The 12,925-nt window shown below is 41.1% G+C and overlaps 2 protein-coding genes across 4 annotated transcripts in view; one reads left to right on the top strand and one right to left on the bottom strand.

The window, feature by feature from the left end:
- Positions 1–11,794, top strand: part of TRIM25 (tripartite motif containing 25) — a 68,073-nt gene extending 56,279 nt beyond the window's left edge. Inside the window, exons 10-11 of one of the 3 annotated variants that reach the window (XM_061142589.1) lie at positions 2,195–2,399; positions 11,662–11,794. In XM_061142589.1, the coding sequence (XP_060998572.1) occupies positions 2,195–2,399; positions 11,662–11,750 (294 nt within the window). In that variant the 3' untranslated portion in view covers positions 11,751–11,794. Of the gene's footprint in view, positions 1–1,187; positions 1,562–2,194; positions 2,400–11,661 lie in introns of those variants that run through there. The other 2 variants (XM_061142591.1, XM_061142590.1) reach the window with 2 other exon arrangements.
- Positions 7,097–12,925, bottom strand: part of DGKE (diacylglycerol kinase epsilon) — a 28,574-nt gene continuing 22,745 nt past the window's right edge. Inside the window, exons 11-12 of the mRNA XM_061142592.1 lie at positions 12,751–12,862; positions 7,097–12,377 (exon numbers count right to left, since the gene is read on the bottom strand). Coding sequence (XP_060998575.1) covers positions 12,198–12,377; positions 12,751–12,862 — 292 coding nt within the window. The 3' untranslated portion in view covers positions 7,097–12,197. The remainder of the gene's footprint in view (positions 12,378–12,750; positions 12,863–12,925) is intronic.

Genomic DNA, 12,925 nt, shown 5'->3' with positions numbered 1-12,925 from the left:
TCTGCCTTGTCAGTTGGGTTTTGTGAGGAATAAAGAAAATACTTCATATAAAATTGCATTATAAATGATCAAATGCTCTAGAAATGCAAGTTATCATGCTCCTTAATTCCAGACCATATGGTTCTTAGTTAATATATTCCGGTTTACTTACTTTCTTACCACTCTTCAAATAACAGGTTCTTACTAGTCTTATCTCTTCCCCCTGCTGTCCGGGTGTTTCATTGGTCCAGGGTCTATTGCCATTACCTGAATCATGTTCACAAGCTTTGGTGTCAGATCCAAAAGGTCACTGCTGCTCTTACCAAATTAAAGCAAGCCTCTTGCATTATTTTAGAGCTTATTTTTTTCTAAGAAACAGGAACTGACTGCAGCTCAGCCCCTCCTTTCCCAAAGGAAGAAAGCAAGTTATTTAAAACAGTGCTTCTTAAACCACTTGTAGTGAAATAACAGATGTTTTGTTTCTTTTTAAAAATTTCCAATACACTCTAAATATTAATAAGGAGAAACCCCAATTAAGTACAGTCAAGAGACAAGAAGAGAGAGCTCTGAGACTCTGCGATGATAGTAGAGCCCAAGAGGAAGAAGAAATATTCCTCTTTTTTCCTGGTGAGGACTCAGCCTTTGAAAAGCCACGGAGTCTGTGTTGACTACAGCCCTCCCAACCTCCTTCGCCCCCCACCCGCCCCCAATAAAAGTGTGTTCCTTGCCTTCCTCATGGTTGTAGACCTTGAGTTGCAATTCTCTACTGATTGTGTATAAATGTATCTTTGCTGGAGAACTATCTGGTGGTTCAGTTTTAGATCAACAGCATCATTTATCAATATTTTAATAAACTATAATAAAGAGAAAAATGGCATAAAGAGACATGCACAATAAAGGACATGATTTTATTAGGATTAGATCCGATAGCCGGCTATCAAAATAGCTATACAAATTCAAACTCTTACTCTCAGTTTCTGCACTGATTTCCTGGTAGATTGAAAGAAAATAGTCTAAAATAGTCTGTGGGTCAAATTTTTAGGAGGACAGATTTTAAAGGTTACAAAAGGGACTTCCCTGGTGGTGTAGTGAGTATGAATCCTCCTATCAATGCTGGGGACATGGGTTTGATCCCTGGTGCAGGAAGGTTTCACATTAAGCTCAGGCACCATGACTGCAGAGCCCACGTAGTATATCCACACACCTAGAGCCTGTGCTCTGCATCGGGAGAAGCCACCACAACGAGAGGCCGGAGCACCACCACCAAGAGTACTGCTTGCTGCAACTGGAGAAAGCCCAAGCGAAGCAATGAAGACCCAGTGCAGCCAAAGATAAGTAAATAAAATAAAATTCTTTTAAAAGTAAAGGTTACAAGAGCATTTTGTGAAAATGAAGCCCAGTGGAAAATCTGATTGCTTGCTGGTTGGTGGATGGGCTTCCTGGGTCCAGTCAACTGCAAGGGAGGAATTGTGACATGTCTAAACATGGCCGTAGCAATGGGAACATTTTCCCCTCTTGACTCTTCAGCTGGTCTAATAACTAAATTGATAAAAGATTAATAGAAAAAACAGATAAAAGATTAACAGAAAAACACAAAATTATGTACATATGGGGCCTAGTAAAGATATGGAGTCCCAAAGGACAGTTGGGTAATTGAAGCTTCTGTAACATCCTGAGCTAAGGGAAGAGGCAGGGGTCGGGGTACAAAGGGGAGGAAGGCCATTTGTAGGAAGGCAGAGGAGATGCTTGAAAAACAAATGTCCTGTTATGCTAAGTTTCTTAGGTAATAAGGTATAAATCTGGTAATTGCTCTCTTTTTGGTACAGGCTCCTTTCCAACGTAAATTTAGGCAACTGAGGGGGATGTAAGGGCTTCCCAAGTGGCTCTAGTGGTAAAAGAACCTGACAGCAAAGGAGACATAAGAGATGCGAGTTTGATCCCTGGGTTGGGAAGACCCCCTGGAGGAGGAAATGGCAACCCACTCCAGTATTTTTGCCTGAAAAAATATTGTGGACAGAGGAGTCTGGTGGGCTGCAGTCCGTGGAGTCGTGAAGAGTTGGACCTGACTGAAGTGACTTAGGATGCATGCACAGGAAAGGCAAAGAAATTTTCTTAAATCTATTGGCTTTTTGACTACTGTTAGCCCAAACTAAAACTCATGCTAAAGTGGCATATATGGGATACATACTCTGTTCCTGTTCCTGGTCCTTGGCAGAGCTTTGGCTGGAGCATTTCCCAGAGAATGGAGCCTGAGATGTATGCAGCCATGCTCCACGAGCGCACACGGGCCCCGCAAGTGCACACAGGCTCCGCAAGCGCACAGCACTGCAGTTTGCCTGGGTTGCTGAGTGCAGCCCCTCAGCGACTTCATATGTTCAAATACTGCTGGGTACCTACCTGTGCTGGAAACTGGAGGCTGAGTAAGTATTCCATAATTCCTAGAATTTTCACAAAGACATGCAAATACTCACCAGCTTGAATGCAAAGATGACTGGGGTGAGGAACCTGTTGTCAAGAAGCTCAGTGTACACAGATTTCTCATAGATGACTTTACCTCTGTCTGCTCACATGTAATACAAAATTTTTATTTTCTAGTTCCCACAAATTAAATTTCTACCTGTAGGCAACGTGTAGCCCTTTCAGCCCTTAAAAATCTCTTAATTCGTTCCTTGTTTCTTTCTTTGGGGGAGTCCCTTTGAGGACTGTGCCCAGCACAATGGTGAAAGTGAAAGTCGCTCAGTCATGTCTGACTCTTTGTGACCCCATGGACTTATACAGCTCATGGAATTCTCCAGGCCAGAATACTGGAGTGGGTAGCCGTTCCCTTCTCCAGGGGATCTTCCCAACCCAGGGATCAAACCCAGTTTTCCCACATTGCAGGCGGATTCTTTACCAGTTGAGCCACAAGGGAAGCCCTAGCACAATGGCATATCTGCCTATACTCAACTTTTAAAAAAATAATTACATTTATTAATTTTTGGCTGTGCTGAGTCTTCGATGTTGTGTGAGGGCTTTCTCTAGTTGCAGAGAATAGGGGCACTCTCTGGTTGTGGTGTGCAGGTTTCTCACAGCTGTGGCTTCTCTTGTTGCAGAGCACAGGCTCAAGGCCCACAGGCTTTAGTAGTTGGTGCATGTGGGCTCGGTAGTTATGGCTACTGGGCTCGATAGTGGTGATGTATGGGTTCAGCTGTTCTGCGGCATGTAGGATCTTCCTAGATCGGGGATTGAACCCGTGTCTCCTGAATTGGCAGGCCGAGTTCTTTATAACCGAACCAAAAAGGAAGCCCCTATATTCAACTTTGTTAATACTGTTGGTTGTGATGTTGATGATGAAAAAGCAGCAGGGATGAGGACCTGGAATTAACATCCAGCCCTGAGTTATCTGAAAAATGAAGTTCATAATGTCTGCCTCACAAAATTGTGTATTATGAGATAAGAGTAAATAAAAGCCTATGGCACAATACTCAAGTGCCCAAGCTGTAATTTCAGAAGTCAAAACATGAGGAGTTCTCTGGCAGTCCAGGGGTTATGATAGGGTAGAATAGGATAGTTATAAAGACAGTTGTAGAAGTCCCAGTAGGGGACTATAGATAGAGAAACCCAGGAAGCTTTGGGAGACCATTCTACATTAATGATCTCTCAAGAAAGCTATCAGAACATCATGGAACAAAGTGAGCTCACTTAACTATAAAGCCATAAATAAAAGAACAAGATATGCCCTGGGACATTAGGTGAAAGGAAAATGTCACCACCCTTCTGATTTAATAAGCACTATGGCTGGGGCTTCCCAGGCGGTACAGTGGTAAAGAATCCACCTGCCAAGGCAGGAGACGCAACAGACATGGGTTCAGTCTCTGGGTTGGGAGGATCCCTTGTAGTAGGAAGTGGCAACCCACTTCAGTGTTCTTGCCTGGGAAATTCCATGGACAGAGGAGCCTGCTGGGCTACAGTCCAGGGGGGTCTCAAAGAGTTGGACACAACTGAGTACACACTCACCAACATGATAATCCTAGTTTGACCTCATAGGGTCAGACACTTTTCTGCCCAATTCAAAGGAAGCATTAGTGATGTAAAGCCTGATGTCTCCTCGAAGAAGGTGGTCTTTTCCCCTCCCCTAATTTCCTTTGATTATAAAATTGAAGCCCACTTATTCCTTGGGGTAGAGCTCTGTCACTTGCCCACTTGCATCTCTTATAAGCATCCTATATTAATAAACCTGAAAGTGTTAGTCTTTGCGACCCCATGGACTGTAACCTGCCAGGCTCCTCTGTCCATGGAATTCTCCAGGCAAGAATACTGGGGTGGGTAGCCATTCCCTTCTCCAAGGGATCTTCCCGACCCAGAGACTGAATGCGGGTTTCCTGCACTGCAGGCAGATTCTTTACTGTCTGAGCCACCATGGAAGCCCTGCTTCTTGCCTGTCACTTTGCCTCTTGCTGAATTCCTACTGCTCTAAGACACAAAAAACCTGGGCCTCAGTAAGTCCAGACACCAGGTAAGTTCAGTTGCTCAGTCATGTGCAACTCTTTGAGACCCCATGGCCTGCAGCATGCCAGGCCTCCCTGTCCTTCGCCAACGCCTGGAGCTTGCTCAAACTCACATCCATCGAGTCGGTGATGCCATCCAACCATTTCATCCTGTCGTCCCCTTCTCCTCCTGCCCTCAATCTTTCCCAGCATCAGAGTCTTTTCCAGTGGATCTGCTCTTTGCATCAGGTGGCCAAAGTATTGGAGTTTCAGCTTCAGCATCAGTCCTTCCAATGAATATTCAGGACTGATTTCCTTTAGGTTTGATCTCCTTGCTGTCCAAGGGACTCTCAAGAGTCCTCTCCAGTATCACCATTCAAAAGCATCAGTTCTTCACTCAGCTTTCTTTATGGTACAACTCTCACATCCATACACCACTACTGGAAAAACCATAGCTTTGACTAGACAGACCTTTGTTGGTAATGTCCTGCTTTTTAATATGCTGTCTAGATTGGTCATAGCTTTTCTTTCAAGGAGCAAGCGTCTTTTAATTTTATGGCTACAGTCACCATCTGCAGTGATTTTGGAGCCCCCCAAAATAAAGTCTCTCACTGTTTCCATTGTTCCCCATCTATTTGACATGAAGTGATGGGACTGGATGATCTTTGTTTTTTGAATGTTGAGTTTAAAGTCATCTTTTTCACTCTCCTCTTCCACTTAATCAAGAGGCTTTTTAGTTCCTCTTTGCTTTCTGCCACAAAGGTGGTGTCATCTGCATATCAGAGGTTATTGATATTTCTCCTGACAATCTTGATTCCAGACTGTGCTTCATCCAGTTTAGAATTTCACATGATGTATGTACTCTGCATATAAGTTAAATAAGCAGGGTGACAATATACAGCCCTGATGTACTCTTCCCAATTTGGAACCAGTCCATTGTTCCATCACAACAGGTATGTGATTCTAATTAAAAGACTGTAGGGGACTTCCCTGGTGGTCCAGTGGTTAAGAATTTGCCATCCAATGCAGGGGCCTGTGGGTTTGAACCCTGGTTGCGGAACTGAGATCCCACATGTGTTGGGGCAACTAAGCCTGTGGGCCATGACTACTGAGCCTGAGAGGCACACCCAGAGAGCCCAGATACCAAGAGCCCTCATGCTGCAACTAAGACCGGACACAGCCGGAAAAAAAAGACAAGACCGTGGGTTCATGGCCTGAGCAGGGTTTTGGCTGGGTCCCAATCCTGGCCTCATGGGTTCAAGTCCAAATCTGGGGTGCACGACTTCAGTCTGGACTTGCTGCTTTCACTGCTATGGCCTGGATTCAATCCCTGGTTGTGAAACTGGGATCTTACAAGCTGGGTGATACAGCTGGAAGTTAATAAAAGAAGGTGAAAACGTGGAATTGTCAGAGGCTAGGTTCTTAACAGAGAGGCTTCCTTATGAAGTTCTGTAAGTATAACGGAACTCATGTTTAAAATCATTGATCCAGAAAATGTGCATTATGATTGGCATTGTTAAGAAAAAAGGCACATGAGCAATGAGTTTTAAGTTATTTTAAAAAAAACTGTAAAAATAGAATTTTTGTAAAGATGACTGCTTCAGCCGGACCGTAGACTCTCCTTCCTCTAATGAAATGAATAAAAAATGTTATTTGCAATAAAATGTCATGTGAAAGCCAGATCACAGTTGTTAAACAATAAAGCTTTATAAAAATTCAAATGGGGACTTCCCTGGTGGTCCAGTGGTTAAGACTTTATTTCCAGTGCAGAGGGCCCAGAGTCCATCCCTGGTTGGGGTGCAGGCAAGAAAATTAAAAAAAAAAAAAAATTCAAATGGAAGGAAGTGCAAATTTCTGCCAGGTATATGATACCTTCACTTTTCCTCCTATTATAATCATAAGTCAGTGGGAGACTACAAGTAATTAGGTGCCAACCCATATTTTATTATTTTTTTAACTTTTTATTTTGTACTGGGATATACCGATGAACCACGTTGTGATAGCTTCAGGTGAATAGCTGAGGACTCAGCCATACATACACTTGTATCCCTTCCCCGCCCCTCCCCCGAGCCTCCCTCCCACCCAGGCTGCCACATAACATTGAGCAGAGTTCTGTGCGCTACACAACAGGTCCCTGGCCAACCCATTACTTTAAAATTGTGGTTAACATAAAAAGCCCACGAGTTCTGCACTCACTGGGCCTGCTTCCCTGCGGTCAGCGCTCTAGTCTGTACAGTCCCACCACCCCCACCTTCATCACCTGCCTCTCTCCTCTAAGCAGCTGAATCTGCAACCTCTGTGTTGGCATATCTCCCACTTTCACAGCGGGGCTCAGGCAGAACAAGTAACTTGCCTCATGTTAAACAGTGGCAGAGGCTGAGTTTTCAGCCTAGATACTGCAAATAAATTCTCTTCTTCCACTGTATCAGCTGAAAATGAGACTTCACCTCGTTTATTTGACTTTCTTTACTGCTCTGCTCTGCCCTGTCAGTCTGTAAGTATCTTTTTTTCCATTCAAGTGGATCCGACCCTGGACTTGTCACACACTGTAACTCTGCCCTGCTGTAGAAGTGCCATCTTCTGTGAAACTAACTCAGACCTGGTTTTCTCATTGTTGTATCAAAAAGCAACACAGAATTGTACTTTTCAAATGCTATGCTTTACATTTTATTAAAAAACAAGCAAACATCTTCAACATCAAATGCTTTAATTCACGTTTCTCTGTCAAGCATTGACCACATTATAGACCCAACACAACGAAAACAGTTAACACAGGGTGACTCATGATAGGGACGCAGTATGGAGGCCAAGGGGGCAGAAAGTGTGCAGGACCAGCTGGCTGCTTGAGCTGCTCGTCCTGGACACTGTGGTTCACAAGAGCCAGTTCAGGCCGTTCACCCGCAGTCATAAGGGCCAGGGATCCGGCTGCTCTACACTTGCACAAAACACAATTAAAGTCAGGGTTCCCATTTATGTTGGGCTCATTCAAGTTGATCAAATTGGAGAGAAAGAGTGCCAGAACGGGAGTACTAAGAGCAAGTGTTCTCATGAGCCGTCGTCACCCAGGTACACAAAGTGCCCTTCCTTACTGTAGGAATCTGCTCAGACAGCCCGGGCTCCTCATCTGATCAGGGAGGCCCTCTGCCTGGACAGCGGCAGAGCAACAAGGAAAGCAACCTAACTTTCCAGCTCTCTTCCACGTTTTTGGTCAGTCATCAAAAAGCCCCACGAGATGGCGACTTCCTGTAGTTTACCTTCTAAAGCGCATTCTGCTTTGACATTTCCCTTTAGCGGTGAAGTGGCTTGGGGGATGTTTGCAGAGACTGAGGAAGTGTCCTAGGTCTACCATCAGCAGTACACTTAAATTTATAGCCTTTAGGTGACATTTTCTGCAGACATTTCTGTAGACGACTAACCTCAATCATTAAGTTTTGTGAACGTCCATATTAGAGGGTGAATTTTTGATTCTTTCTCCAGAACCTAAGAATATACCTTTTTGAAACCTGTGAGCCTCATGCACTGACTGTACTGTCAGGGCCATGAAGGTAAATGTGTGTGTATTTACAAAACTAAAATGAATTAAATACACGACCATTTCTATACTTTACTAAAATTAGAAGTACGAGGAACAGAGGCTAAGTCAGTGCTTTACTATTCAACAAAATGCCTTCAAAATGTGAGAAGTAGCCAAGTGGCCGTATTCCAAGCAGCAACTAAATATCCAAAATACTTTTTAATGTAAAAATCAGTAGAAAATTAACCAGGTGACAAAATCATTATAATGGCTTCCAAACTCTTTGAAAGAATACTGGAATTTTTTTTTGAAAAGGAAGTGCTTTATCTACTGAAATCTGATCTAAAGCAGCACCCCAGCATGGGGAGAAAGCAGGGGCCCTCCAGGGGTCCATTCCACTGGCCCCGAAGCACTGCCTGTCCTCCAAGACTCCACGGATCACAGCCCCAAACCTACACAGCTCCACAGGAAAACCTGGGGCTACCAACTTTTATGTAATACAGCTTATCAATTTGGATAGGATATGAACACATTTTTCAGAGTTCCTTTAAAGGAAAAACAATTTAAGAATATCCAATTAATTCAAATTTTCTGTATGGTATCTTATCAGGCAAAAGCCCCAGGTGAACACAGGAGGTACAGATGAGTAACTTTAACGTTTTGGTTGCATAAGAAGCACGGGTGCAGATGTCCCTTATCTCCAGAGACCCTGCTTCCTGAAGTCAAGGGCTGGTTCCTGGGCTCAGGCAGCCACACTGTCAACCAGCTCCCATGGTGATTCTGATACTACAGACAGCCTGCAGAGCGTATTCTGAGGAACAGGAGACAAGCCTCCAAGGGAAAATCTGAGAAAGGCAGGGATATACTTTTAAAAGGCAAAACCAAAACAACCTCTTCTGTCTTGTTGCTGAGAATAGACCTTCATTCAGATTGAGATAGAGTAACAACACTATTTTTTCTTTTTAAATTTCTAGAAATTTTTAATAAATCTACCTACGTTCCTATCCCAAATTAGGTATAATTTCTTTAAAAAAGTATGAATATAAAGTGCTGGTTCTTGTTTCAGTATTATCAGCTCGAGGGAAAACCACATAAAATTATCACCCATTCTGTTGACCTTTTCGGCTGAACAAGTACAAATTACGTATTCGGATCCATGTGTATCTGTAAATTAATATCACCTTTAAATTTTTTGGTCAGTGCAAATTTAAAATTCCATAATATACATTAAGTACAATTTTACTTTATATTACAAATGCACACTATTTTTCTTTTGACATGCTGGTAGTATTCATTTTTACAGCAAAAAGGACTGTTTACAATTTCTGAGTCACAGTATATTTTCCAACTCTAGGTAGGCAAACATATTTCAAAAAGCAAATACTACACGTTTTTGACACATCCTAAAAAAATAAAAATAAATAATTTTGACTATAAAATTTTATAAACGTTAGCTACAGTAAGGGTTCACAGCTAATAGTTGCAGAAAACTTAAAACACCTTTAGGATCATGTAATCTTACCATTAGACAACTTGTATGTTACAACACAAGTCAGTTTGATTCCCATTAAACAAACAAACAAAAAAATTAAACTGAAAATTATCATCATCTACTTACAGGATCCCTAAGAGCTGCCAGGCATTCAGTATTTAAGCTACTAAGCAAGGAGCTAGGAACTGTATTAGAACAATAAAAGGAGAAATCTGAAAACAGACATGAATACAAGCTTTAATTCACATATTTCTTCCTGAGAATTTAGAAGTTACTATTTTTTTTTAATCAGAATAGTTTAAAATGGAACAGAAAAATTCTATGGCAAATCATTTTTTGTAAAGTGTGGACTCTGGTAGTGTCAAACAATTGCTACCCTAATATGTAACTTGCAAACATGAATCTTATAAATTGTATTTATTTAAAACAAGGTACATGCCTATACATTTATTTGAAATGCTGGGTAAATGTGCCTAAAAAGTTAGAGAATTTTTCTAAAATAGGTTTTATGATATGATATTCTGAAGTAACTTTCCTAAAAAAATTAAGTCTGAATGAGTGAATAAGGTTAACAGATAAACTTCATGAAGGTCAAATTTCAGTGGATTATGAAAATAAAAGACCAATTTTTTTTTAAGTAAATAAGGGTGTTTTATATGACTCTGTTCTAAATCCAATGTAACATTATAGCTAGAATACAGTTTTAAAAATAAAAAAAAACTATATAGTTATTTTGATTATTTTAATTCTGATACCCCCTAATAACTATTTACTTTGATTATTCTATAATTAGCACTATGAATTATAGATAAAATATAGCCTAAAGCAAAGTGAATCTAACAGTATATTTATAAAATGTGATATCGGTAACAATTTTGATCACAAATTAAAGAATGAAGCTCATTATACTCAAAACATGACCAGCCCATCTGCAGACTCTCCCACCACCACCACAGGTAACTACTGTGAATGGTGTGTGAATAAGGTGAAAACAGATCTTCTCACAAAATCTTACAATACTAGAATTTAGCTGTTCACATTGAGATCTGGAAGAGATTACTTTAAGCAAAATAAAAGCATTCTAATGTAACTGACCACTACTGTATACATTTCTTAGTTATTCCTTCAGAACATGGCCTGGGCCTGAAGGTGACTGAAATTTAAGTTTCTGGCAACTCATAATAGACGACACAATTCATTAACAGATCTTTAAGGGGAGCTAATGGTGTTTGGTGGAAGATACACTCTGATTCTTCAGAGATTAATGGCATAAAAGACCACCAAATCCACAAATGGGCCATCTGTCCTAAAAATACCAGGCTGGAGGCCCCCTGGGGCAGCCTCGCTGTGGAACCTGAGGGAGCAGGTTGGGGAGCAGCAGAAGTGCACCCTCGGAATATTTCTGAAGAATGAGAATATCCAAATAATATATCTATCAGAAGAATTAAATTAGGGTTTTAATTATTACTTAGGCTACATTTCTATCTGCGAGTAGCAGAATTTATGATCAATTTAACTTATTAAATAAAGTAACATATTGTAAACACTAAACACAAGTATACCACAGTGAAGAAAATAAATAAGTAAAAAAAATATATCTCTCATTTTAAAATAAATATATAAACATTTTAGCAGAGGATTCTATATCCATTTCCCCAAGGGAAAATTCTGTTAAGTACTTTGGATATACTCTTGTATTTCAAAATACTGCAAGACCACCAAATTTTTAAAATGTTATCAATCAATATTGAACTTGTTTTGAGCAATTAACCTGACTGGTAAATTTTCCTTAGTACATTTTGTTTGAATTGTTGACACTGTCTTTTAATCAAGAGAAGTTGGTGAACAGTCCGATTTGAAACTTCTAACTTTTTTTGTTTTTGACTGCCACCCGGCAGGTGGGATCTTAGTTCCCTGACCTGGGATTGAGCCCCATACCCTCTGGAGTGGAAGCATGTTGTCTTAACCACTAGAATGCCAGGGAAGTCCTGAAACTTGTAACTTTCAATACAAAGTGCTCTGAATGTTGATTTTTATAATTCACCTAGGTGGTTCCCTTTCAGCTATACTGGAGTATAACAAGATGGCAGATTTCAGCTCAACTCGGTCATTAACAGTTAACCAAACAATAGGAGACTGAAAGTGTCCTTAAAATAAAATTTAAAACAAAAAATCTGAGTTTTGCCTTCCTTTTCCATTTCTCCTTTTAGGGTTTCCTGGAGTAGATATTTATGTGTCGACTTGGTGCTGGGCTGCAAGAAGTCTTAAGAGGCGTGCTGCAGGAGGATGCCCAGCATGAACCATGCTGGTTTGACACCAACCATCTCCTTTCAAAAAAGCAAGTCATTTTTAAATATTACAGTGTCATCACATTAAACATTAAAATGGCAATGATTTTCCACCCACACCTTGCTGGATATACATGTCCAATCCACTGTGTGGTTCAAGAATAAGGAATGGGAGGGAGCGCACATGTCAGCGAGCCTACCCTCAGACACAGAGCCTTTGTGGAACGTTCTGTGACTTTTAGCTAGTGCTGTATGGTCAAAGTGTTTGCTGCAGAAAGACCACGCATTTGTAAACAACCGGAGGTCTGGCTGTTTTTGGAATGCTATTTACATAAATGTATACCCACTCTACTATTGATGAAATGAAGACTAAGCTAGTTGACAGAGTTCTATTTTGGATGAATGGGTATCTGGTTGTTTGCGAGGATTCTACACTAAGTCCTCACATCCTCCTCCATCTACTCAGTTTCCTTTGTATCCTCTTGGTCTGAAGTACTAGAGACGTCGTCATCCGTTTGTTCTCCAGAGAAATACAACATGAGTGCGTGTGTCTTGTGGGTTATGGTGACAGTGCAGGGCCCCTGGGCCCACGGCTCCCCATCTACCTGCATTGGCATCATCGAGCACTTCAAGATCAGCTAGAATTATGGGTAAAAATGAGAAAACAGTTAGTCCCCAGAAAGCTCAGAAAAATCTTCCTTAATAACGTCTTGAGTCCTTTAACCCTTCTTAGGGGCATTTCTTAGCATTTCACTCTTAGAAAATTAATCTGAAATATATTTTATTCTTTAATTGTTTAAGGGATTCCTTTTCACTGAACACTTCACTTCAACTGGATTGAGGGCCATATTTCCTGTCTTTCCCCATCCTACTCAGCCCTGGTAGAGAAGGACTGATAGCATGGGTTATAAACAACATGTTGGTTTAGGGAAAGCTATAGTGTATTATCTTCTAAACCTCAATGGCTTAGAAATGGGACAAATTAGTCCACTGTAGCAATATTTCACCTACTCGAACTGTATGTGCTTGTCCTATTCGAAAAGGATTCGCCAGTTTCACTTGAATCTGAGCACAGTGGAAAGACCCATATACTCCAACAACTTCCAATAAACCGTCATCATGCCTAAAATTGGACAAAGGAAATATGGATTATGTGATGTGGTAAAATAAAACCAGCCACAATAGG

This window comes from Dama dama, chromosome 5 (assembly GCF_033118175.1).
Source record: "Dama dama isolate Ldn47 chromosome 5, ASM3311817v1, whole genome shotgun sequence".
NCBI lineage: Eukaryota > Metazoa > Chordata > Mammalia > Artiodactyla > Cervidae > Dama > Dama dama.
Note: the sequence above shows the minus strand (reverse complement) of the source record. Positions and strands in the feature narration are given on the sequence as shown.